Source organism: Moschus berezovskii, chromosome 1 (genome assembly GCF_049115385.1).
Source record: "Moschus berezovskii isolate FMDL1 chromosome 1, NW_MosBer_1.0, whole genome shotgun sequence".
Classification (NCBI taxonomy): domain Eukaryota; kingdom Metazoa; phylum Chordata; class Mammalia; order Artiodactyla; family Moschidae; genus Moschus; species Moschus berezovskii.
In genome coordinates this window covers 150,066,532-150,093,256 of record NC_142460.1, presented here as the reverse complement: position 1 = coordinate 150,093,256, position 26,725 = coordinate 150,066,532, and the positions used below count along the sequence as shown (strand labels likewise).

The 26,725-nt window shown below is 36.3% G+C and overlaps 1 protein-coding gene across 6 annotated transcripts in view; it reads right to left on the bottom strand.

Annotated features, from left to right (window-relative positions):
• The window catches only part of XRN1 (5'-3' exoribonuclease 1), a 108,816-nt gene that overhangs the window by 71,784 nt on the left and 10,307 nt on the right, over nt 1-26,725 (bottom strand). For all 6 annotated transcript variants that reach the window (XM_088840090.1, XM_055412415.2, XM_055412407.2 and 3 more), the window contains exons 2-14: nt 23,288-23,520; nt 18,049-18,146; nt 16,814-16,923; nt 16,614-16,724; nt 15,061-15,143; nt 13,744-13,831; nt 13,494-13,662; nt 12,300-12,367; nt 11,333-11,470; nt 9,445-9,511; nt 9,136-9,241; nt 3,019-3,108; nt 1,030-1,186 (exon numbers count right to left, since the gene is read on the bottom strand). In XM_088840090.1, coding sequence (XP_088696216.1) covers nt 1,030-1,186; nt 3,019-3,108; nt 9,136-9,241; nt 9,445-9,511; nt 11,333-11,470; nt 12,300-12,367; nt 13,494-13,662; nt 13,744-13,831; nt 15,061-15,143; nt 16,614-16,724; nt 16,814-16,923; nt 18,049-18,146; nt 23,288-23,520 — 1,518 coding nt within the window. The remainder of the gene's footprint in view (nt 1-1,029; nt 1,187-3,018; nt 3,109-9,135; nt 9,242-9,444; nt 9,512-11,332; nt 11,471-12,299; nt 12,368-13,493; nt 13,663-13,743; nt 13,832-15,060; nt 15,144-16,613; nt 16,725-16,813; nt 16,924-18,048; nt 18,147-23,287; nt 23,521-26,725) is intronic.

The following is a 26,725-nucleotide window of genomic DNA, read 5'->3' as shown; positions in this document are numbered from 1 at the left end:
ATAAGACATGTTTTTATTAGAGATTTTGTAACAGAAGTAGATAAAGAAACCTAAAGATATCTTCTAGGAAATGAATATTGAAGATCATGACATAAAAAATTTTATTCTATTTCTCAGGGTAATATTCAAAATAAAATAATCAGTATGTTATGGGTACAGAAGAATCAAAACATATGTGGCTATAAAAACCTTCATGGCTATATTAGTCCAGAGTGGTTGACTATCAATTCTTAATGTATTGAAGGTAAGAAAAAAACGCATCAAAGAAACTAAAGGAAGGAAGGCCTTGGGCCGGGATGAAGGACAGGTTAAGTTTCAGAAAGATTTAGAAGGAAGCTGGACACTGTTCAAGCAGCGAAGGTATGTGATATGTATATATTTATGTGTGTCTATTTCAATTCCTGGCACAGACCACAGAATTAGAAGAACAGATTGATGCTCTAGAAGAACTAAACTGAGTTTACCCTCAAAATTTGTAGGCTTAGTGTAATTTTGGTGACCCAATCACCCCTGAAACAGCTTTCTCCTGTTATATGAAGTACGTTAATCAGAGAGACGTTTTTTATTCCATAATTTGATAAATGAAATTCTTAAAATCCAAATATAAATGGAAGTAGCAATTTTGTTGAGATAAACAACTTATTAGAATCATCCATATTCTAATAGGTAGAGGGTAAAAGAGAACAGAAATGAAATTTGTAATATCTGGACAGAGCAGATGGTTTTAGAGTTTGCCAAGCTCAATTTACTTTCATCAGTGCAGAGACAAACTGCAGATGTGCTTAAAGATACTGAAAACAAAGAAGCTATGCTTTGAATGGTTTATGAAATGTGTTTGCATTTTTAAAACAAAGTTAACTTTAAATTAAGGAATTACTTTTCAAGGGACTTGTTTAAAGAATACTATATTTGAAACTGAAAATAAATATATTTAGCTATTAAAGAAATTTGGGTATGATGTTTCTAGGTTTGGAGGAGGAACTCCTAAATATTAAAAAGAATACAAATACATTTAATTCTAAAACCCACCTGGTAGCATGCAGGAAGTAAATTTTTGCTAGCTGCTGGAAGTACAGCAAGAAGCTGTTCAAATGGCTTAAAAGGTTTTCCCAGTTCAAAATGGATTTTGAGTGTACTGATGTTGCGGATATCAGACAGGAAAGGTGCATAATGGTACGGATAAAACCTGTAAGACAAAACTGAGCTTTAAACAACTGGCAAACTTTATGAAACAGATCAATATACTTTTCAATATTCTATTTTAACAGCTGTGCCTCCGTGCGTGTGTTCAGTCGTGTCCACACATAGCAATAATTCTAAAGAAAAAAAATCACTCATAATTCTGCCACATGAATGTAAGAAATCAGCAATGTTGGAAAATGTAGATTATTTGATGACAATAAGTATTTTATTTCCTTAATTTTTTTAAAGTGTAGTTTATATTTCAAAAATTTAGACATAAGTAATTGAAGGGTATATATATTCACACATTTAAAATAGAATTTATTATTTATATAAATAATACAATGATTCCAGTTTCAGAAGTATTGAGTGTGAACCTTCCAAACAACAGATTCTCAGAATGAACTAATGAGGCAATCAGAAGACATTCAGTTACTTCATGTGGGCCTGAGATTCTCTCATGAAGACACAGGGAAGTCTGAGCTCATATGGTTGTTACTAGTCAGCTCTAAGAATCATCATCTTTGAATTAGTGTGTATACATATATATTGTGTTTGTGATAAGTATGAAACCATTTGTCAATCATGTACACTATTTGTTTTTAAAATCTTCCCATATTTAACATAAAGATATATTTTTAGAAATTTCAAACATATAATTTTTAAAAATTAAAAAAAATTTCAATGTTCTTAATGTCTGACTAAAAATAGCAAAATAAAAGCCAACAAAACATTTTTATGTTCCACAGTTATGGCATACTTCAAAAGAATGGGAAACTTTAGGAGGAAGAATGGCATGTGGAACAATAGAAAATGTACAGACTTTGGAAATCAGATAGGCATGTACTTGAATATTGGTGTGTGATACTGGAAAGGTTATTTAACGTCTCTGAGCCTCATCTGTCAAAAGCAGAAAACAATATTTACTTTAAACAGCTTTGAGGACTATCTGAGCACATGCTTTACAAGTGCTTGGCCTCAATGCCTGGTAATATAATAGCCATAACTTACACTCACCCTCTTAAAAAATGGCAAATCAAGGATTTTTTTTTTGTCACTACAGTGCTCTTCAGAGATGCCCTGAGAATCTTGTTAGTTATTGCAGTTATTTTTTTAAAGGCTATTAGTAAGTGAAATTCTATTAATAATTAATGCCACATTATTGTGCACTGGTATGTTTTGCTGTTGGTGCTTTAAAACAGAGCCTAGAAGGTGCTCTCAAAACAAAACAAGCTATCTCATCATTTAAAAGTGTCTATTTTTTCCTGTATCATTTTTTGACTTGTTTTCTATTTCAGTGGATGGTTTGGAAATGTAGATGGAACTTCCTGGAATAAAAACCATGAGATAAATAGAGAATTATTACTATTCCAGGAGAAGTAAATTCTTTTCTCCTTTCTTCATTACCCTTCCCAGTCTAACATTCATATAATTCATTCTTCATTACTCCTAACAGAAAAAATTTTCAAACACATAAAGACATAGAGAAGAATATAATAAACAATCCCACTTAACCATCACTGAGACCCAGTAACTGTCAAGACTTTGTGACACTTCATTCATTATGATAGAAAATTTTAAATCCTTAGATTAACAGAGAGCTTTTTATTATGGGCCATCTACTACAGCTGGAAGTATCTTTGTTATAAAAGGATCTTTTTAAAATATTACAATACTAAAAAAGATTCTTTTTCACTTAAACTTGGCTGTATGTATCTTTTAAAAAATACTATTAGTATCATAAATAGAAGTAAAAAGAAGAGATTATCAAATGAGCTTATAGTAGAATGAGCCATTATAAAATACAAAACTTTATTTTTGTTTTTATTCCCTCACCAGCTCCAGGATTGAACTCCATGATAGTAATAGTGCAAAATCCACTGTATTGCCTGAACATAACATGCAGCTTGATCAGCCAGAAAGTCACTGAAAATAGAAAAGAATATTTTCATTATAACATTATTTCCTGAAGACACGCCATTGCGTTTAAAATATGATATCTCCTCATATCACATTCTGCCTCACATGATTTAATCAATGAATAAGCCAAAAACTGCAATCAGAAAAAACTCTAAAATATTATAAAAAAAATTCTATCATGCCAGATTAAAAATTTGCCTTATAGTTTTTCTAAAGCAACTATCAGAATACTTAAACCTATTGTGTATACTTATTCAGTCAACGTACTATATCTTTGGTATCAAGTCTGACGGTTTAATGAAGCTTTCTAAACAGTGGCACTACCACTTTCTTAAATATTCAGAGTGTGATGGAAGACAAAGATGGAAATCTTATTTGGGAGGATGCCTGAGCGAATCACAGGAGGAAATCAGGAAGATCTTAAAATCTGGTTATAGCAGCTAGAACATACTTTGAAAAGTGCTATATCCACTAAACAATATTCCCTTTAATGTCATTTTCTCAAAAAACTATCATTTATGGTATAATAATCACACATACACAGCAAAAAAAGAGCACCCTGGGGACTTCCCTGGTGGAACAGTGGCTAGGAGTCCACCTGCCAATGAAGGGCACAAGAGACTGATACCTGGTCTGGGAAGATCAAGGCTATGGTTTTTCAGTGGTCATGTGTGGATGTGAGAGTTGGACAATAAAGAATGCTGAGTGCTGCAAGAATTGATGCTTTTGAACTGTGGTGTTGGAGAAGACTCTTGAGAGTCCCTTGGATTGCAAGGAGATCCAACCAGTCCATTCTAAAGGAGATCAGTCCTGGGTGTTCATTGGAAGGACAGATGTTGAAGCTGAAACTCCAATACTTTGGCCACCTCATGAGAAGAACTGACTCATTGGAAAAGACCCTGATGCTCGGAAAGATTGAAGGCAGGAGGAGAAGGGGACAACAGATGATGAGATGGTTGGATGGCATCACTGACTCAATGGACATGAGTTTGGGTAGGCTCTGGGAGTTGGTGATGGACAGGGAGGCCTGGCATGCTGCAGTTCATGGGATTGCAAAGAGTCAGACACGACTGAGCAACTGAACTGAACTGGGAAGATCCCACAGGTTGTGGAGCAACTAAGCCTGTAAGCCACAACTATTTGAAGCCTGCAAGCCCGAGAGCCTGTAGTCCACAAGAGAAGCCACCACAATGAGAAGTCTGTGCACTCACTGCGATGAAGAGTAGCCCCCGCTTGCTGCAACTAGAGAAAGCCCGTGAGCAGCAAGAAAGAGCAAACAAAAATAAAATTAATTAAAAAAAGAGCACCCTAGGTAAACCCCAAAGTGGCTATAAAACTTGTTAGCATTTATTACCAAAATTCAGGTAGAGATTTACCACCTGAGCCAACAGGGAAGCCCTCAGGTGGATATTTCTAAGTGAAATTGTAGATTACATATTTCTGGAAGTTACATTTTAAAAAATGAATGACTCTTATTGTAAAAGAAATGTTTCATTATTGAAAATTGAGATAATGATGAAAAGCATTTTCATTACCTTATATTATAGCAATCACTATGACATTTTGGTATGTTTTTCTTAGTCTTTTTATCCCCAAGTTTTTCCATTTTAAATATTAATGAGAGTATACTGTGTATATGATTTTGTATCCTCTTTTAAAATTTGTATTTAATAATATACTGAAAGTATCTATATTTTTATTAACTTTTCATAACTACCAGTTTAACAGTTCTATATATTCTGGAAGCACTAGAGATGGCAGAGATAGTGACTGTAATGAGGAGGAAGTGGAGATAATTATGATGAACTTTCTCACTGGACACATACATTGTTTCTAATATTTTACTATTTAAAAAAACTTTGTAGTAACTTCCTTGTGTATAAAGATCATCTGTGTCTAAGTTTATATTTTTATAATAGATTAACAATTAGAAGTATTGGGTCAAAGGCTTTTAGATACACACTTTCCAAAATATTTTTAAAAAATAATTTCTATTTATTTATTTTTGGCTGTGCTAGATCTTCACTGCTGTGCAGGCTTCTCTCTAGTTGCAATGTGTGGGCTTTTCATTGCACTGGCTTCTCTTCTTACAGAGAATGGCTCCGTAGTTGCAGCTCCCGGGTTCTAGAGGACAGGCTCAAGAGCTGTGGTGCACAGACTTAGTTGCTCTGCGGCATGTGGGAACTTTGCGGATCAGGGATTAGACTTGTGTCCCATGCATTGGCAGGTGGACTCTTTACCACTGAGCCACCAGCGAAGCCCTCCAAAATAATTTTGCCTACTTATATTTCCATCAGTAATTAAGGGAAGAAATCTACCACTACTCCTGGACCAACACTGAATATAACAACTTAAAAAGACGTGCTTATTTGCTAGGCAAACAAACAGTATCTCATTTTCATAACCTCATTTTTAATATATAAAAAGAAACGGAAATAAAACAGAAGAGTTGTCCCCTAGCAAATCAAGCATTTAATTGCAGCTACTATACTTCTCTATAACATAATCAAGGAAATATAAGAACTAAGGAATAAAGAATTAAATGCATAACTATTATAAATATTTTATTTCTAAATCTCAAAAGTCCTACTTGCTAATATCTGACAAAACTTCAAATGACCTGACGAGTTGTACTACAATTTCTTTATCTCTAGCTACCAGAGAGAAGTATGAATACAGGCCTCACGCAAAGGCTGTGTCTAGACTAGAAAATAGTCTGAGTAAATGGAGCAACATGGAAATCCTGGGTCTTTTCTTGGGCAGTCTCTAGGAAAGATTCTTAGTATTTTATTTTTTTTAAAAAGTAAAAATAAAAAAAATATATATATAAAAAAAGTAAAAATAATAGTACAGAAAATATCTAAGTATAGTAAATATAATAAGGGTACAAAGAATTTTATGAAACTTTTATCTCAGCGACAGAAAAACAGCTTCATTTCATGGTTAAGGATGGGCTCCAGAGCCAGGTTGCCTGTTATTTATATTCTGGCTTTGCCACTCATTACCTATGCAAGTCACCTGGAGCAAATCACTTAAGTCTCTCTATTCCTTAACTTCCTCTATTTTAAAATAATAATAATTCTACTTATCTTAAAAAATTGTTGTGAGAATGACAACAACTCAACATTTTCACATTATGTACATATATTTATATATGTCTACATTTTTAAATTATAAATGAGTTAATATTTTTTAATGTGTAGGATAGTGCCTGGTACTAGACCAGATGGTCAATATCGAGATCAGATTGATTATGCTCTTTGCAGCCAAAGATGGAGAAGCTCTATACAGTAAGCAAAAACAAAACCTGGAGCTGACTGTGGCTCAGATCATGAGCTCCTCCTGACTGAAGCTTAAACTGAAGAAATTCAGGCTTAAACTGAAGAAAGTAGGGAAAACCACTAGACCATTCAGGTAAAACCTAAATCAAATCCCTTATGATTATACAGTGGAGGTGACAAATAGATTCAAGGGATTACATCTGATAGAGTGCCTGAAGAACTATGGACAGAGGTTTATAACTCTGTACAGGAGGCAGTGACTGAAAGCATCCCAAAGAAAAAGAAATGTGAAAAGGCAAACTGGTTGGTTGAGGAGGCTTTACAAATAACTGAGGAAAGAAAAGCAAAAGGCAAGAGAGAATGGGAAAGATATACCCAACTGAATGCAGAGTTCTAAAGAACAGCAAGTAGAGATAAGTAAATGAACAATGCATAGAAATAGAGGAAAACAACAGAATGGGAAGGATGAGATCTATTCAAGATAACTGGAGATACCAAGGGAACATTTTATGCAAGGACGGGCATGATACAGGACAGAAATGGTAAGGTCCTAACAGAAGTAGAAGAGATTTAAGAGATGACAAGAATACACAGAGGAACTATATAAAAAAGGTCTTAATAACCCTGATAACCAGGATTGTGTAGTCACTCAACTAGAGGCAGCCATCCTAGAGTGTGAAGTCAAGTGGGCCTTAAGAAGCATTACTACAAACAATGCTAACAGAGGTGATGGAATTCCAGCTGAGCTATTTCAAATCCTAAAAGACGATGCTGTGCAAGTGCTGCACTCAGCATGTCAGCAAATTTGGAAAACTCAGCAGTGGCCACAGGACTGGAAAATGTCAGTTTTCATTCCAATCCCAAGGACCACCAATGCCAAAGAATGCTCCAATGACCAGATAATTGTGCTCATTTCACATGCTAGCAAGGTTATGCTCAAAATCCCTTAAGCGAGGCTTTAATATACATGAACTGAGAACATCTAGATGTACAAGTTGGGTTTCAAAGATGCAGAGGAAACAGAGATCAAATTGCCAACATTTGTTGGATCATGGAGAAAGCAAAGGAATTCCAGCAAAACATCTACTTCTGCTTCATTGACTATGTGAAAGCATTTGATTGTGGGGATCACAACAAGCTGTGGAAAATTCTTAATGAGATGGGAGTACCAGACCACCTTACCTATTTCCTAAGAAACCTGTATGCAGGTCAAGAATCAACAATTAGAACTGGACATGGAACAACGGACTGGTTCAAAATTGGGAAAGGAGTATGACAAGGCTATATATTGTCATCCTGCTTATTTATCTTATATGCAGAGTACATCATGTGAAATGCCAGGCTGCATGAATCACAAGCTGGAATCAAGATGGCCAGGAGAAATATCAGCAGCCTCAAATAGGCAGATGACACCACCTTTATGGCAGAAAGCAAAGAGGAACTAAAGAGCCTCTTAAGGAGATGAAAGAGGAGAGTAAAAAGCTGGCTTAAAACTCAACATTCAAAAAACGAAGATCATGGCATCTGGTCCCATTACTTCAAGGCAAATAGAAAAAAATGGAAGCAGTGACAGATTTTATTTTCTTGGGCTTCAAGATCACTGCAGACAGTGACTGTAGATATGAAATTAAAAGATGCTTGCTCCTTGGAAGAAAAGCTATGTAAACCTAGACAAACATAGAAAGCAGAGACATCACTTTGCCAATAAAAGTCCGTATAGTCAAAGCTATGACTTTCCAGTAGTCATGTACGGATGTGAGATTTGGACCATAACATGGCTGAGTGCCAAAGAACTGATGCTTTCTAACTGTGGTGTTGGAGAAGACTCTTGAGAGTCCCTTGGACTGCAAGGAGATCAAAGCAGTCAATCCTAAAGGAAACCAATCCTGAATATTCATTGGAAGGACTGATGCAGAAGCTGAAGCTCCAATACTTTGGCCATCTGATGCAAAGAGCTGACTCAATGGAAAAGACCCTGATGCTGGTAAAGACTGAAGGCAGGAGGAGAAGGGGACGGCAGAGTTTGAGAGGTTGGATGGCATCACTGACTCGATGGACATGAGTTTGAGCAAGCTCCGGGAGTTGGTGATGGACAGGGAAGCCTGGTGTCCTGCAGTCCATGGGGTCGCAAAGAGTTGGACACAACTGAGTGACTGAACTGAACTGTTACAGAGGGCTGTAGTTCAGAAATGTGAGCCACCACTCTAGCGGTCAAGTTGTTAAGGAACTTTTAAACTAGTTCTTAACCTGACGCTGAGCCAGGTAGCCTTTGAGATAAGTGTGATGTGAGCTTTAGAAGAAATGAGGCAAAATACTAACCATTTTCTATCTGGCAATTTTTATCATAGGCATACAGTTGAGACTTGAACAATGCAGAAGTTAGGGACGCCAACCCTCTTGCAGTAGAAAATCCACTCATAACTTTAGATAGCTCTCTGTATCTGCAGTTCCACATCTACAGATTCAACCAAGTGAGGAAAATGTAGTACTGTATTAAGTCTTCAATAAAAACAATCCACATGAAAGAGGACCTATGCAGATCAAGCCCATGTTGTTCAAGGGTTTACTGCCTAATACATGCCAATGAATATTATCTTCTCCAAAACCATAGTAGTTGAAAGGTCTACAATAATTTGCGAAACAAAAAATCCTTTCTTCCCATTACCATAATCATCAAAATTAGGCTGTTTTCTGTAGAACTGCAAAGTCTACTTTTTCCTACTTTAAAGTAAAATCAATGGCAAGAACATACTCAGAAACTACGTCAACTCCCATCTTTGTCATGTAATATGTTCTTTTATATTGCCTAAACTCGGTTTCAAATAGGTCATCATCTTCCATCTCTTCTTCTAAATTGTCTGGAAAAAAGATAGACAGTGGCAGACAATTATGAATATTCCATTTTTCCATTTAATGCTTTGATAAATACATGTCAAAGTAGATGTTTATAAACTATCACAGAAATCTATTTTATCCAATATTACTGAATTAGTCCTAATAATAGAATATAATAACTATTCTGTCAAAAAAAATAACACATTAAAATATAGTTTGTACTCACCCTTAGAAGTTACCACTTCTTCTCCATTTTTGTCTAAAGCAGCCCAACATATGGAATTTTCCTGGCCCTATTAAAAATTATAAATCAATATAAAAGCAAGATATACTTCAAGATGAGACATTTAACAAAAGGGTTTACAAAATATTAAAGATAACTGAATGATCTTTAAGTGACATACTGTAAAAGTTTATTTTAAAAATAATCCTCAAATGCTGTGTAAATGTTTTTGGTTTTATATCACTTGTTTCCTGAAGCTATAAATCTTTATTATTACAACTTAACGTTTAGGCCCCTCAATGATAAGAAACAATGCTCACCAATACAAAAGAGAAATATATTTAATTACGTATGTTTTCTAAGAAAAAACATTTCAAAAACATTTCATTTACTTAGAGAAAAGTACACAATCAATATCAAATCCTTTCAACTTCAACATTTTTATATGTCAAATTTGGGGCTACTGTTAACAAGAAACAATCTGTTTATAACTGAATCCAATAATTACAACTATTACCTATTTTTTATATCTCTGGTTCCCATCATTCCTATAACTCTACCCTCCACTTCTATTTTCTTCCATGCAACTCATCTGCTTTTCTAAAGTTCTTCTATTTCATCACATCCTTCATATCCTGCCCATCTATTTTTCCACTCTTGTGATTACATTCTTTCTCTTCTCTATTTTGTGATTGCCTACCAATTGCCAGTGACTTTCACTAGTTCTTCCAAACTAGGGCCTCTGCCAATTTTCTTGCCTGGGCTGTTTCTCCAGTTTCCTGGTTTTACCTGTGTCTCTAAATAAAGTTAACTACATACCCCCAGACGACTTGTGAAGTTTAAGGAATGAGCTGAGGTGGAGCCAGGGATTACTGATATTTAAGTTTGTGAGTACACGTCCCCCAAAAGTTGCAGAGCCTGTTTTATTAGGATAAAAAACAGAGCAGAATCCAGACTGCTGCTAAGTTCCACAGAGGAAAAGTTGAGCAGTTAGAAAGACTACATTAAACAAAATCAGGATAGCTGCCCTTTCTGGAGCAAGAGATATTAGGTTTGAACCTAAATAGAAGCAGTACAGCAAAGAGAGTGCAGGAAGCTCATCAATTTAACCAGAATCCAATAACTACGGATTGACTGAGGAAAATTTCAGAAGAGGTTTATTTTTCAAGCTAACACACATAAGACATTCTTTATGGCTTACAAAAGGTGTTTTACAGGGTACTAGGAAAAGACTCTGATGCTGGGAAGGATTGGGGGCGGGAGGAAAGGGGACGACAGAGAATGAGATGGCTGGATGGCATCACAGACTCAATGGACATGAGTTTGAGTGAACTGCGGGAGTTGGTGATGGACAGGGAGGCCTGGTGTGCTGTGATTCATGGGTTCGCAAAGAGTCGGTCACAACTGAGCAACTGAACTGAACTGATCTGAGCATATTCTAATTGGCTCTATTATTCATTTATTGAGCACCTAACATTTACCATATATTGTGACACTGTATTTTATATATGATTTTATATATAAATTATTTCTAGAGAAAAATAAATGATCTTATAACATTAAATGCTATAAATAGCCACATTTTTAAAGAGAAAACTAATTTTCTGGGTTCTTAGAAATGTCTCTACACTTATTAATAGAATGGAAGAGCAAAGAAAATGCAATGTTTTTCAATGGCAAAAATAAATTGTTTTTCAAAGATCAGATTTAAATGATATTATCTAACAGAGAAAAAGAAACCAAACAATTTTTTTAAATGTACATAAAGGAAAAGAGGAAATGAAACCAAAATGAGGAACCCCAAAGTCATAAGAAAGAAAATGAGAAACAAGGAATATCAGTTTTACCTTTACAGGTAAAAAAATGAAAGGACACCTAAAAAAACGGACACCTTTGATTTTTTCTTTTCCTTGTAGTTCTTGGCTTCTTCTGCTGCAACACCTGCCGCTTCATTGAGGTACTTGTTACCAACTTTGCTTTCAAACCACTTTAGGTCCACAAAAACTTCACTGAAGTGTTCCCGATCAAACTATACAGAAACATTTAAATTTATTTTATTTTTTTTTCTTTTTATTAGAAAACTGAAATTTACAAAGTGTTTATATCACTCACTGAGTACATGGCATTTAAAAACAACAAAGTCTTAAAACCTATGGGATATGGAAAACATTATCCACTGAGGCCTTAAATGTAGTAGACTTTACATAAAAAGGAAAAGCAATAAGTCTACAAGTATACAGCCAGTGTAAGAAGTTAGCAAGATAAACAGAATAATCACAAAGAAAAGAAAGCACCTAATACATACCAGGTATTAATGCAATAAAAATAAAGATAAAATTGAGAGGTTCAACAGGGTCAAAGCTGCCTTAAAAAGCTTCTCTAAAAAGGGAAATATCAGGTAACAATAATCAACAAGAAAAATCTTACAAATAAAAAATATTCAAAATGGGAATTATTCATAGAAGCATTAAGAACATAAATAATAGAAACAACTTTATGCCTATACATTCAAAGATTAGTTGTCTCATATACAGGGTTACTGTTACCGTCTTTCTAATAAATTTATTTTAAAATAACTTAAGAATGTCTAGAAGAAAATAAAGCAAACTTTTAACAATGACTGCTTCTAGGGCATAGGAAATCAGAGGATTTTTGATGCACACAAGGACTTCATCTACTACTCTGAAAACTAAAAATAAAAAGCAAGTAGAAATAAAAATAATTTAAATGAAATTATTTATACAAAATAACCAACTGGAGTAGAACTATAAAAATTTTTTCTTCTGGTATTATGTAATTAGTTACTGACTATTTATAGCTACCCTGGGACAGAAAAACAAAAACTTATAGTTACTTACATCTGATAGTTTCACAAGATATTTCTCAAATCGAGGTAAGTTGAGATGCCCACTTTCATTAATATAACCTAAAAGGAACAAAATCTGAATTTGCACTAAATGCTGACATTTTTAAAAAACAATTTTATAAAATTATTTTTACAAAACATTTGACATTCTACTAATCAAGAAAAAACACTCAGTGTTGGACCATATAAGTGACCCTAGTTTCTACAAACTTGATGTTACTATAATACACAATATGTAACAATTGAAGCAAAATAGAAAAAGTTCCAGGTTTACATAATAATAATCCTCCTAAATTGCCAAACACTGGGGTGACAGTTAATTAAGTTCTAGAATTGAGGTCATTTATTTGATATGCTAACTTAAGAAGAAAAAGACCAATATCCTGCTACTCGACTGTGTGGTTTGCAAGATTTTAGTTCCCTGGCCAGAGACTGAACCTGAGACTTCGACAGTGTAAGTGTGGAGTCCTAACCACTGGACCGCTAGGGAATTTGGTTGTCTGCTTTATTCAGCATGAACACTACCTGTCAGTTTCCCACTGTAACTTAAAAGTCTCTCCCTGATAGTGAATACTCTGATGCTTATCTATTCAGAAAACTGAATTTCTACAGTTAAATATGAAGAGAGCTAAGTGAAACCAACAGCCTCTGCAGGCTTTTGTAAGCCAGTAAAGGTAGAGATTAGTTAGGTATCTACGAACAAATGAGACTGCTTAACGTGTCATCTTCTCTGTTTGTGAACCACTGAAAATTGCAACTTTAGAACTTGGAGCCTTAGACTAAAAGAAACTCCAAATTCTTTTCCTACTTTAGCTGTGCATGCAATAATCTAATAAACTGAGTGACATTTCCAGGGTCAGTTGAGTTTTAAATTAAAGTAGCCTCAAATGAATATTCAGAGAAGGCAATGGCAAGCCACTCCAGTACTCTTGCCTAGAAAATCCCATGGATGGAGGAGCCTGGTAGGCTGCAGTCCGTGGGGTCGCTAACGGTCGGACACGACTGAGCGACTTCACTTTCACACATTGGAGAAGGAAATGGCAACCCACTCCAGTGTTCTTGCCTGGAGAATCCCAGGGACAGGGGAGCCTGGTGGGCTTCCGTCTATGGGGTCACACAGAGTCGGACACGACTGAAGTGACTTAGCAGCAGCAGTAGCAGCAAATGAATATTAAACTTTTCTTACCCCCAAGTTCTGGCAGGATGGTAATATATGTTCCATAAAGAAGAGGCAGTGCATCATGATTGATATGTAAATGAGGTAGATGAGGGATAAAATCATTGCCAACAAGAAATCCCATCAAAATCCAATCATCTATTATCCTTTCAATATCATATTTAAATGTGATCTTTTCCTATAGCAATATGAAGAAAAGAGTCAAATCCTTTGGAAATTTCTGCATATTCACCTCTGATCTATTTATATTAATACTTACTTTTAATGCTGAAAACTCATAGTCAATATACTCTTTCATTAAAGACAAGTGTAGGAGGTGAAATGTGGTTTCTTCTGGTGCGCATACCCTGTAATTAGTCAGATGATCAACAGATCAGTTAAGGTTCAAGTTTAAAAGTGTGGCTTAAAATAAAATTTATCACTACAGTATAATTAATTCTTGTCATTAAGGCATGTAATTTATATGTAAGCTGCAGGGTAATGTTAAGATAAAAACATAATAATTATAATAGATATAAAGTTCAAAATAATTGGTTTACAGCATGCTTTCTGTGGAAGGACTCATAGAATTAAGAAAGTCTAAATAATACATAATAAATGTAAGAAACCAATGGGATCTGTTCTGGCCCACTTAAGGCTGGCCACCAGCAAAAAGCATATATGAGTGAGTACATATACTTTTATATCTACTGCAATATAGGTTAAACCTTCAATGGTACGGCACTATTACTTTCTCCTCTTACCTTTCCCTGGCTTGGTCCAAGGGTCTATATTCCTGGCTGTTGGCTTATATTCCAAGATTAATTACAAGTAAGAATGTAAGTTTTTAAGAACATATTAAAAGCATTTATCCACCATGAACAAGTGGCATTTTCCACAGGAATGCAAAAATGGTTCAACATAAGATAAATCAATGTAATACACCATATTAATAAACAAAGGAAAAAAACCCATATACTCATTCAACAGAAAAAGCCTATGTCAAAATTCAACACCCTTTCATGATAAAGATACTCAGCAAAGTAGAAATAGAAATGATTTTTCATAAATTCCCTTAGAATGATTAAGGGAATTTATGAAAAATCCACAGCTAATAGCCTAATCAATGCTGAAAGACTAAAATTAACTTGACATGGATCAAAGACTTAAATGTAAGAGTTAAAATTTATAAAACTCTTAGACTAAAATGGGAAAAAGCTTTATGACATTGGATTTGGCAATGATTCCTTGGATACTACACTAAAAAATGTACATGACTCAATGGACATGAATTTGAGCCAACTCTGGGAGATAGTAAAGGACAGGGAAGGCTGGCATGCTGTAGTCCATGGGGTCGCAAAGAGTTGAACATGACTGAAGGACTGAACAACACTAAAATGTATAGGCAACAAAAGAAAAATATAGACTGGAACTCATCAAATTTAAAAATTTTGTACATCAAATGACACTATCAACAGAGTGAAAAGGCAGCCCACAGAATGGGAGAAACTATTTACAGATCATACGCCTGTTAAGGGATTACTATTCCTAATTTAATTTCTGGTCTAACTTCCAATACATAGGCAGTATGATTTACCTTTGCATCTTTTTGCCACCAAATCGAACTTCTTCTCTTAAAAGAGAGAAATGTGCCTCATGACTTGTTAATCCAAGCATAATCTGTTGAAAAATGATTAAGAAATGTTTTTATTCTCATTTTTTATAGCATCAGGTTCACAAAAGCAATCAACAACATTTCTATATAAAGAAGAACATGCTTATTTAAGGAAAATAATTAGCAAGTTATATATATAAACTTCAAAATATGATCCATTTATAGGTGATGAATGGGGTAAATTGTGTACTTTCCTAAGAAAACAATGTGCACCTTAGACTCACATAACCTTTACAACTACACCACTGCATCCCTATAATAATAACCTCTCTTGACTTTTATTTCTTTCTGCTTGCCATGGGGGAATGGGAAGGAATTAGAGGCAATAGCATTTCCACATCAGAAGAATACAGGACTCTTCTGGAGGTCAGGATACCTTTAGTATGTGAAAATGTGGGGAAAAAAACTGGGAAAGGATCTTTTCAGTTAATACTCTCACATAGTATTCTAATCCCCAAAAGTCAAATAGTTTAGTGAGACATATCAACCAACTGCAATGCAGAGTTCAATTTAATCCTGATTCACACAAAATAAAACATTTATGAATCAATCAGGGAAATGAGAATACTAAATGGTTTTCTATATATTAAAGTGATTTATTAATATTGTTTTATATGGGATAATGACAGTGAAGCTATTTTATGATTTTTAATATTCTCGATCATGAAATATTTATAGATTAAATAATATAATGTCATATACGTCAAGAATCCAGAGGAGAAGGAGGAAGGATACAGATGGTTAGGAAAATCGAAGGAGGAAGAAGGACACAAAGATGTTCATACGCTCACTCTTCTATTTTTGTTTATACTTGCAAATTTCTCTAATAAAAAGTTAAAAACCGTCTAGCAGGGACTTCCCTTGGTGGTCCAATGGTTAAGAATCCACCTGCCAATGCAGGGGACACCAGCTCAATCCCTAGTCCAGGAAGTTCTCACACTGCTGTGGGGGAACTGAGCCCTTGAGCCACAACTACTAAGCCCATGCTCTACAGCCCATGCTCTAAAACAAGAGAAGCCACTGCAATGAGAACCCTGCACAATGCAATGAAAAGTAGCCCCCACTCACTGCAACTACAGAAAGCCCGAGTGCAGCAATGAAGACTCTGGGCAGCAACAACAAAAAAGTCTAGCAAACTTGGGTTACAGAGTTATCAGATCAGGTGGTATTAAAAACCCTGTAGTAAGCATGAGGATAAAAAGGGTCCTCTACCCATAACTCAGCAGAGAATTCACAGCACTAGGGTTAGTCAGGTGTGAACACTTAACTATATGCACCTGTTGATCATAAACAATGGCAAAAGAACACCTTTTCCAAATGTTTTGAACTTTGGTAACAGTAGAAGCAGCAATTATTATCATATCTCTAATATTTCTTTCCACAACCAGAAATCTGCTAATATTAAGACTAAGTTTCCTAAACAGATATTTATCATAATGGCATAAGTCTACAATAACAATAAGCATTTTACCTACCAAGTCAGCATCTAAGCCATAAAGACAGTGTCTGGTGTTTGGATCATGATCTGGCTTTGCCTTCTCGGATCTGATAAACTCCATGATTTTATGCTCTCCTTCTCCAGGAGTCTAGATATAATGTTAAAAAAAAATGCAGTAATATGCTACATTTCTCAAGATTCAGTTGAAAAACTGTTTAAATAAGAGAAGATAATAACCTCATGGCCTGAGAAGTAGATGGTAACTCCTTGCCACGATTTGTCTGTAGAAATTTTCATATTTACAAAGTACTTCAGATGTTCATGTAACCTGGCCATGAATTCAGTCCCTTTAAATAAAAGGATTTTAGAAATTTAATCTGAGTGAGAAATAAAAATACAGTTATCAGTGATAGCATGAAACTGGATATGGGTGAGGAGGTTGAAAGCTCTCTTTCTTATCTTGAAAAGCAAATCATGTTGCATCTTTCCTGAGCAAATATCACAACTATTTCCAATTTCACTAGTCAGCTCTAAGTGAAGTTAATGTCAGATACAGAAAGTCAAATAATTTTACTACTTCCTTGGAACTATACTTCAAATATTTTCACACAAGGGCAGAGTTTCAACTCTCTAAGCTGGATTCTAAAAAGTTTTTGTTTTCCTTTTGTAAGACATGCAGCCTCAGTAAGATTGCCAATAACCACAACAACTGTTATTATTACTACTTTTAACTAAAAAAAATTACTATTAATCTGGAAACAGAGTATACAGTGATTATGTTTTAGGAAAAGCCTAGATGATCAACAGTCAAAGGCAACACAGTCTTAAACCATATAATGATAAAACTGCTTATTAAATTGAGCATTGTCATTAGGGCACTTGATGAAAGAGAAAACTACCACAGTAAAAGAATTAATGAGAAGATACAATTTTAAGACTTTTCTTCAGTGTGAAGGGTTATAATGATGTTAGACTCTAGGAAGTGCAGACTATGCTGTTGCATTTAAAATTAAACTTGTAATACTGATAATTAATTCTTAAAGTCACAGAAGTCTTAACCACCTCTGAGGAGCAGAACAGTAAGCATTCTAGATAAGGAAAATGGGTTTCTTATCTTGAATAAAACAAGCTGGCTATATGAACTTGGGAGAGCCACAACCTCACTGAGTCAGTTTTCATACAAATAAAATGTCAAGAGTAGTAGGACTGATCTTGTAAGTTCGATCTAGGTCAGGAATTTTGTGCATGTGGGAGAATCCTGTCTGCAGTTGCTCTTATCAGCATCTGTAAATTCCTACAGTGGGTCTTCATAGGGGCATTTATAACCAAGGTGACCAAACCATCTTATGAAGCAACATAACTGGGAAAATATAACAAATGGAATTCTAAGGACAAGAAAAAAAAATGAGGTTATAAAAGAAAACAAAATTTACATTTTAAATTTCCTAGAATTTTTCTCTCAGTGAATTTACCTGGTGTAATGCAGTTGGAATCAAATCTGGCCTCTGCAGGAAGAGTTTCTCCTTTTTCTATTGCCTTTTTAATTTTGTCTTCAGCCTCCTTTGCTGACCTTAAATGTTAAGGGGGAAAAAAGAATCCTCAACTTTCTGGAAAAAAAAAAGAGATCTCTACACACAGTAAACTGTCATTTAGAAGCTTTTGTAACTAAAATACTAATTCATCAATTTTAAGTTCAAAACATGTAAGTTTTGAAATTACTATAATCAATAAAGATGAGCCTTAGAGTTGCTTATTTTATTTAAAGAATTAAGTTTTTCAGCTGTGGACTATAGAAGCAGAACATTATAATGGTATAAAACTTACATAGAATGTTATAAATACTTATTATAATTCTTTTCTTATCACAAATATACATATTGGTTCTAGAAATAATTTCAAAGGATAGTATAAACATTCATTATACGTACTACATTTAATAACATCAAACAAGAAGTACATTACTAAAATGATCTCTAAGAATATTACATAAAAATAATTATAAAATTATAATGTACACCTTTGGATTCCCTCATGAAAATATCTAAAATGAAAGCCTAATAATGTTAATGATATCAGTAGCCAAAATGATTTCATTTTTGAGGCAACAGAATTTACTAGGAAGAACATGATTATTTTAGAGTCTGATAGAAATAAGTTTGAATATCAACATTCCAATGGTTTCTCTGGTAACTCATGTGTGGCACACAAATATGCCACATGGCACGTAATTTAGTAAGTCCTGCTTTATGTACATTTTCTACACCCCTATTACTAGTTCTAACTACTGTGCTCTGTTGAATTCTATTTCTGTGATAAACAAACTCTTCTTTGTATTTAACCTCTCTCTCACCAACCTCTTCAATATAACAAAAACTTTGAAGATAATAACTCATTTGTAATCTCTCCAATAGAATCCATTCTTTCATTTCTTTCTTCTTTGAAGAAATGATTATTCAATGTTACTATGTGATAAGTTCTTGGGCTACAACAAAAAAGAAATGATTCCTCTTCTTAGAGTTTACACGCTAGACAGAGTGTAAGAAAACAGTGCAGAGTTAGTCACCCAGTCGTGTCCGATTCTTTGCAACCCCATGGACTGTAGCCTGCCAGGCTCCTCTGTCCATGGGATTCTCCAGCCAAGAATACTAGAGTGAGTAGCCATTCCCTTCTCCAGGGGATCTTCCCGACCCAGGGATCAAACCCAGGTCTCCTGCATTGCAGGCAGATTCTTTACTATCTGAGCCACCAGGGAAGCCCTAGAGTATAAGAAATAGATAGAAATTAAACACACTGCTTAATGTAGCTGCAATACAGAGAATGTCTGGGGCAGAAACAAGGTAAAACTACTAGTCTAGGTAGAAGATTATGAAGGCCGGACTGACACAGTAGCAGTAAAGATGAAAAGAAGTAAATAGATATGACTCAGATGTGAGGAATGAGGAAGAGGGAGCGGCCCAAATTTCTCTTGGACTTTGGAGTTGAGCAGCTATTTATAGGGTGCTTTCACAGAAACAGGAACGTAGAAAGATGGCAAGTTTGAAGCAAAGATGAGTTCAATTCTGAATATGTTAAGCCTGAAATATATCTGTGGTATCCAGAAGGAGTCATTTAGCGGACATTTGGATATATAGAAGTTCTGGGAAGAGATAGCCACCAGAAAGATAATTTGGGAGTCACTATAGTTTCAGTAATTAAAGCCATTGGATAAAATCTCTCAGGACCCAGGACAGAACCTTAAGAAAACATCAGTTTTTAAGGAAAAAAAGCAGGGGAAGAGACGATAAGGAGATTTAGAAGGTAGAGTAAGGGACTTCCCTGGTGGTCCAGGGGCTAAGACTCTGCACTCTCAATGCAGGTGGCCAGGGTTCAGTACCTGGTCAGGGAACTAAATTCCACATGCCACAACTAAGGCCCAGCACAACCAAATAAATAAACTTTTTTTTTTTAAAGGTAGTGTTGGAGGGAATTCCCTGGTGGTCCAGTGGTTAGGACTCGGTGCTTCCAATCCTGAGGCCCGGGCTTGACTTCTGGTCAAAGACAGCAGTTACCTGAAGGTTAAGGGAAGGAAGTTCAAGAGAGAAATAATGGTCAACACTGCTAAATACAAGAGATAAATGAAGTAACATAAAGACAGAATTATTCTTTAGATTTAGTCTCTTTTAGAAATTTATTTGTAATTTTGTAAGGAAGTTTCAGTGGCATGAGAGAGATGAAAGATAGGAGCAGATTTAAAAATGAGTAAGAGATGTGTAGACATTATGATCAGAGAGTACGTATGAGGGAAACAGGCCCTACAGAGAATGAGAAAGGGCTAACTGGGGGACTTTGCGGAAACATGGAGCACAGGATGCCAACACAGTACTGAGTAAATGCTTGCGGTGGTTATGGTGAATTGGCCCTCAACATCCACTCCTTTCTTCTAGTACATCTTCTGAGGTTGGAAAGCTATAAAAAATTAAACTCTCAGGTTTCCTTCAGCTAGGCTTCTGGATGTGACTTAGATTTTGTCAGATGTTTCCATAAAACATTTGGAAGGGAGAAGTTCGGTGAAGTGTACATGACAGTTGTGGCACTGGGGTTGTAAGCAGGGGTGTGTTTTACCAATAGTAGAAGAGATTTCAATATTTAGCAGCTTTATAAGTGCTGAGAAGCAAGATGCAGGGCATCTGTTTTTTTTTCCAGTATGGATATGGCAGGTATATTGGGGCCTTGGAGCTAACAGATAAATTTATGGCTTCTTTATTGTTGAATTATAACTAAATTGACCGCTTCATGGATCACAGCCTTGTTATGGTGGAGGGGCTTACATAACTTGATGAAGCTATGAACCATGCTGGGCAGGCCACACAAGATGGACGGGTCATAGTGAAGAGTTCTGACAAAATGTGGTACACTGGAGGAGGAAATAGCAACCCACTCCAGTATTCTTGGCTAGAGAACCTCATGAATAGCATGAAAAGGCAAAGATATGACACTTGAACAGGAGTTCCCCAGGTTGGGGGGTGTTCAATATGCTACTGGGGATGGGTGGCGGGCAATTACAAATAGCTCCAGAAAGAATGAAGCAGCTGGGAAATGATACTCAATTGTGGGTGTGTCTGGTGTTGAAAGTAAAGCCGATGCTGTAAAGAACAATACAGTGTTGGAACCTGGAATGTTAGGTCCATGAATCAAGGTAAATTGGATATGAGCAAGAAGATGGCAAGACTGAATATCAACATCTTCAGTTCAGTTCAGTTCAGTTGCTCAGTTGTGTCTGACTCTTTGCGACCCCATGAATCACAGCACGCCAGGCCTCCCTGTCCATCACCAACTCCCGGAGTTCACTCAAACTCATGTCCATTGAGTTGGTGATGCCATCCATTCATCTCATTCTCTGTCGTCCCCTTCTCCTCCCACCCCCAATCCTTCCCAGCATCAGAGTCTTTTCCAGTGAGTCAGCTCGTCGCATGAGGTGGCCAAAGTATTGGAGCTTCAGCTTTAGCATCAGTCCTTCCAATGAACACCCAGGATTGATCTCCTTTAGAATGGACTGGTTGGATCTCCTTGAGGGACTCTCAAGAGTCTTCTCCAACACCACAGTTCAAAAGCATCACTTCTTTGGCGATCAGCTTTCTTCACAGTCCAACTCTCACATCCATACATGACCACTGGAAAAACCATAGCCTTGACTAGACGGACCTTTGTTGGCAAAGTACTGTCTCTGCTTTTGAATATGCTGTCTAGGTTGGTCACAACTTTCCTTCCAAGGTGTAAGCGTCTTTTAATTTCATGGCTGCAATCAGCATCCCCACTGATTTTGGAGCCCAAAAAAATAAAGTCTGACACTGCTTCCACTGTTTCCCCATCTATTTCCCATGAAGTGATGGGACCAGATGCCATGATCTTTGTTTTCTGAATGTTGAGCTTCAAGCCAAACTTAGGAAACAGTGAACTAAAATGGACAGGAATGGGCGAATTTAATTTATATGATCATTATATCTACTATTGTGGGCAAGAAATCTTTTGACTTTCACAATGATTTTATAAGCACCCAATTCTCTTATTATATCCCTTTCTGCTTAGAACAAACTTCTATTACCTTCAACTGAACACTGACTGACACAGTGGGCTTATATAATCCTTTTTCAACACTAGATTTTATAGCCCAGCAGCTCCCCAAAATTAGTTTAACAATTATCAGGAGAATCTGGTAAAAAAACAGTTTCTAGGGCACAGTTTTTGGAGATTTAGATTAAAGTAAGTCTTGGATGGTACTTGAGAATCTAAATTTGAGTAAGAGATGGCCCTGTTTTCAAGGATTTCATTGTTCCAATATCTTCAGTGTCTTTTCTCTTTTGATATTTAAATCTCTATAGTTTACCATCCTCTTCCCATTCTCAGGGCTAAACTCCTCCAAAGTACTCTCCCAATCTTCCTTGATCTTTTCCACATTTGATTCAACAGTGCCCTTTCTACTCCTTTACCTACGACTGTGATAAAAGGAAAGGATCCATTATGCTAATGACCTATCAAACTCACTAGACTCAGGGTTTCTTTCCTTCACTTCCAACCACCCTCTTAACTTTACTGCTGCTACTCAAAACAAGGACACAGCATGTTTTCTTTGTTATTTAGAAATATCCCACAGGTACAGGATTTTTACTTTAGCATCATCTTTCTGTGCACAACCCTTTTCCAACCTTTTACTTCTCTTACTCCCCAAGTTACCCAAAAGGCTGATAATATCTCAAGTGTCCTAACTCAGCTCTCTTCTACTCCACAATCACCTTCCAATTTCATTTGCCTTTCTATCCAGGGAGGACCTATATTCAAGCAAAGTCAGAATCAAGCCCAGGGTCAAATGAAATGTCAGTGACATTCTCATTAGCACAATCTCATTCACTATGCAGTTCCATAACTCAGGATGCAATACTATAGGAACTTTACTACGACCATTTCCGAATTACTAAGTTTTGAGAAGTCTGAAAAATTTGTGACAGAGAACAGAGTAGCTTTATCTAACCCAACATATACCCTGAGAAATAACATGTTATTTGAATAATTAATTTGTTCACTCGGTAAAATGTGACATTGTAAGTGTGAGATATTCCATTTTTGCAGGGGATTTAAGCAGAAAAGATGCACTGTGTTAAGCCAAGCCAATTATCTTTAAAATACCATATTTTATTAATCTAAATGGCATTCTAAAACAAATCATAAATGTTTTACCTAAAACGCCTCCCACGCTGTTGGTTCATCTTTGCTCGAGGAGCCACACCATCAACAGCCATGAAGAATACTTTCCTGGGCTTAATAATGCGGAACAACACCTCCAAGTAGTGAAAAATATCAGTGAAGATTTTATCATCTGAAATTCTGAAGTGAACATCATCATCATTAGGATGGGAACACTGATGTATAATTCCATTCATATCCAGGTATAAGTTATCAAATTCAGGAATCTAAAAAACAAAAAAATGACCAAGACCATTATTATAATCAATCGCATATACACAAGCATCTGACAAAAAGCAGGATATAGGGGCTTATTCTGATTATATAAAAACTCAGTAAACACAGCTGAATAAATGAACAGACAGGAGGAATAAGGAAGACGGAGACACAGTGTGTGGTTACGCTGTGCACCAAAAGGCTGAGCATGCTTAAAATATGACAGCCTGAGAGTACATCAAGTAAAGTATTTGACTGATCTGGTACTCAAAACATTAGTCTCCTTTCTTCCGCTTGAGATTAATTTCTAAAAGCCTCAATTTTCTCTATAAATAGGTAACATGATACACATCTATATCAAATGGCTGTATGCACATGGTCATTAAAAGGTTTTACAAGTGATTTAAAGCCTGATTGAATATTTGGTTTCACTGAAGACTGTGTGTGTGTGTGTGCGAGCACGCTCAGTTGCTTCAGCTGTGTCCAACTCTTCACAACCAACCCCATGGACTGTAGCCTGCCAGGATCCTCTGTTCATGGAATTTTCCAGGGAAGAATACTGGAGTGGGTTGCTATGCCTTCCTCCAGGGGATCTTCCCAACCCAGGGACTGAACCTGCATCTCTTATGTCTCCTACGCTGGCAGGCAGGTTCTTTACCCCTAGCACCACCTGGAAAGCTTTCACTGAAAACAGAATCACTAATTTAGTTATATTAATTTAAAAAGCTTAGATTATGCCAAGAAATTTAGGAAATTTTGAAAACTGATTTTTCATACATGGATTAAATAATTTCTAAATTTTGGATAAGAGGCATCTGCTTTTACAGAAAGGCCTTCATCGTTCTGATTCTGATCTACTTTTCCTCCATTTAAATATTTATGAGCAAGGCTTCCCTCATGGCTCAGACTCAGGTAAATGATATGCCCATAATGCAGGAGACCCAGTTTCCTTCCCTGGGTTGGGAAGATCCCCAGGAGAAGGGAATGGCAACCACTCCAGTATTCTTGCCCGGAGAATTCCACGGACAGAGGAGCCTGGTGGGCTATAGTCTATGGGGTCACAAAAAGTTGGACATGACTGAGCAACTAACACTTCACTTCAAGGCAAACGCTCTGAAACAAATATACAACACAAAAACCTGAAACAGGCACAACTTAATATCTAGAAAAATAAAGGAATTTGAGAGAAGCCTGCCTCATATGCTAATGAAAGAAAGGCATTTTGAATTTTCAAATATAAAAACATAATGGGCTTTTTTAAACTTAATGAAAACTATCTCTGAAACAATTATTCAAATTTTACTATAGGCATAGGTAACAAAGGGGCTTCCCTGGTAGCTCAGCTGATAAAGAATCCACCTGGCAATGCGGGAGACCTGGGTTCAGTCTCTGGGTTGGGAAGATCCTCTGGAGAAGGGAAAAGCTACCCACTCCAGTATTCTGGCCTGGAGAATTCCATGGACTGTATAGTCCATGGGATCGCAAAGAGTCAGACACTACTGAGCGACTTTCACTTTCACTTCACTTAGGTAACAATATATTTTATTATTGAGAAAACAGCATGCCTTTGAGTTTTAGGGATAAAGTTTTGGTCTTTGAATCAATGAACACCACAAAAACATTTATAAAATACCCATTTTTATTAGATTATACTAAGTATTACACAAAAAATAATTTAAATGCTCTTGCTAAGTAACAGGTTCAAATGAAATGACAATTGTGATCATGAGGTTTTAAATGTACATTCAAGATTTACTGTTTGGGCCTTCCCTGGTGGCTCAGTGGTAAAGAATCCCCTTAACAGTACAGGGGACACAGGTTCATTCAATTCCTGGTCTGGGAAGATCACACATGCCTCAGGACAACTAAGCCTGTGCTCCACAGTTATTGAGTCCACATGACGCAACTACTGAAGCCCGCGTGCCTAGATCTCATGCTCCACAACAATAAAAACCACTGAGGTGAGAAGCCCAAGCACTTCAACTAGAGAGTAGTTCCCCTTCACTGCAACTGGAGAAGGCCTACCTGCAGCAACAAAGACCCAAGACAGCCATAAGTAAATAAATCTAAAAAAAAAAAAAGATTTACTGTTTGTTTCAAGAAATCTAAAAACCTCAATCAAAATCTCAATGTGATTATTTTTTTGGAGGGGAGCAGAGGTACTTTTGGAGAAGGCAATGGCACCCCACTTCAGTACTCTTGCCTGGAAAATCCCATGGACAGAGGAGCCTGGTAGGCTGCAGTCCATGGGGTCGCTAAGAGTTGGACACGACTGAGCAACTTCATTTTCACTTTTCACTTTCATGCACTGGAGAAGGAAACAGCAACCCACTCCAGTGTTCTTGCCTGGAGGATCCCAGGAACGGGGGGAGCCTGGTGGGCTGCTGTCTGTGGGGTCGCACAGAGTCGGACACGACTGAAGCGACTTAGCAGCAGCAGCAGAGGTACTTTATAAAATAATTACAAAGTTTCCTTAGGAAACAATCATGCAGGGATGCATATTAAAGGGAGAAGGCAATGGCAACCCACTCCAGTATTCTTGCCTGGAGAATCCCAGGGACGGGGGGAGCCTGGTGGGCTGCCATCTATGGAGTTGCACAGAGTCGGACATGACTAAAGTGACTTAGCAACAGCAAAAACAACAATGACAGAAAACCTGCCCTATATGATATTTTAAATTAAAAAATAGTTAAATTGAACCAAATAGCTTGGCTGTAATCCAAGGGGACACAGAAATGTAGTACGTAAGAGGCATTTCAAATAAGTGGAAAAAAGGGATGGGGCACCTAGCTAACTACTTGGAAACAAAACTGTACTTCAACTTATAACAAAATAATGTCAGAAGGATTAGACATTTTAATGTGAGAAATGTAAGTCAGAAAATGATATACAAATATATCGGTAGTTTTCAGGTGGGGAAAGTCAGAAATCATAAATCAAACAAATGATGAAGTTGGCTACCTGAAAATGTATTTTTAAAATCTTGTAGGGTTAACAAGAAAGTGTCATAAACAAACTCAACTGAAAAAATGACAAAATGCAGGAAGGTGCTTGCAAATTAGGACAAAGTTAATACTTCTAACATACAAAAAACCCTAAAATATTAAGTAAGAAAAACATTACATATTAAAAGCATGGAAAATGCAAAGATTCAAAAAAGAAGAAACATAAAGTCTAAATCATATAAAAAAATGTTCAACATACCCAATTTCTAAT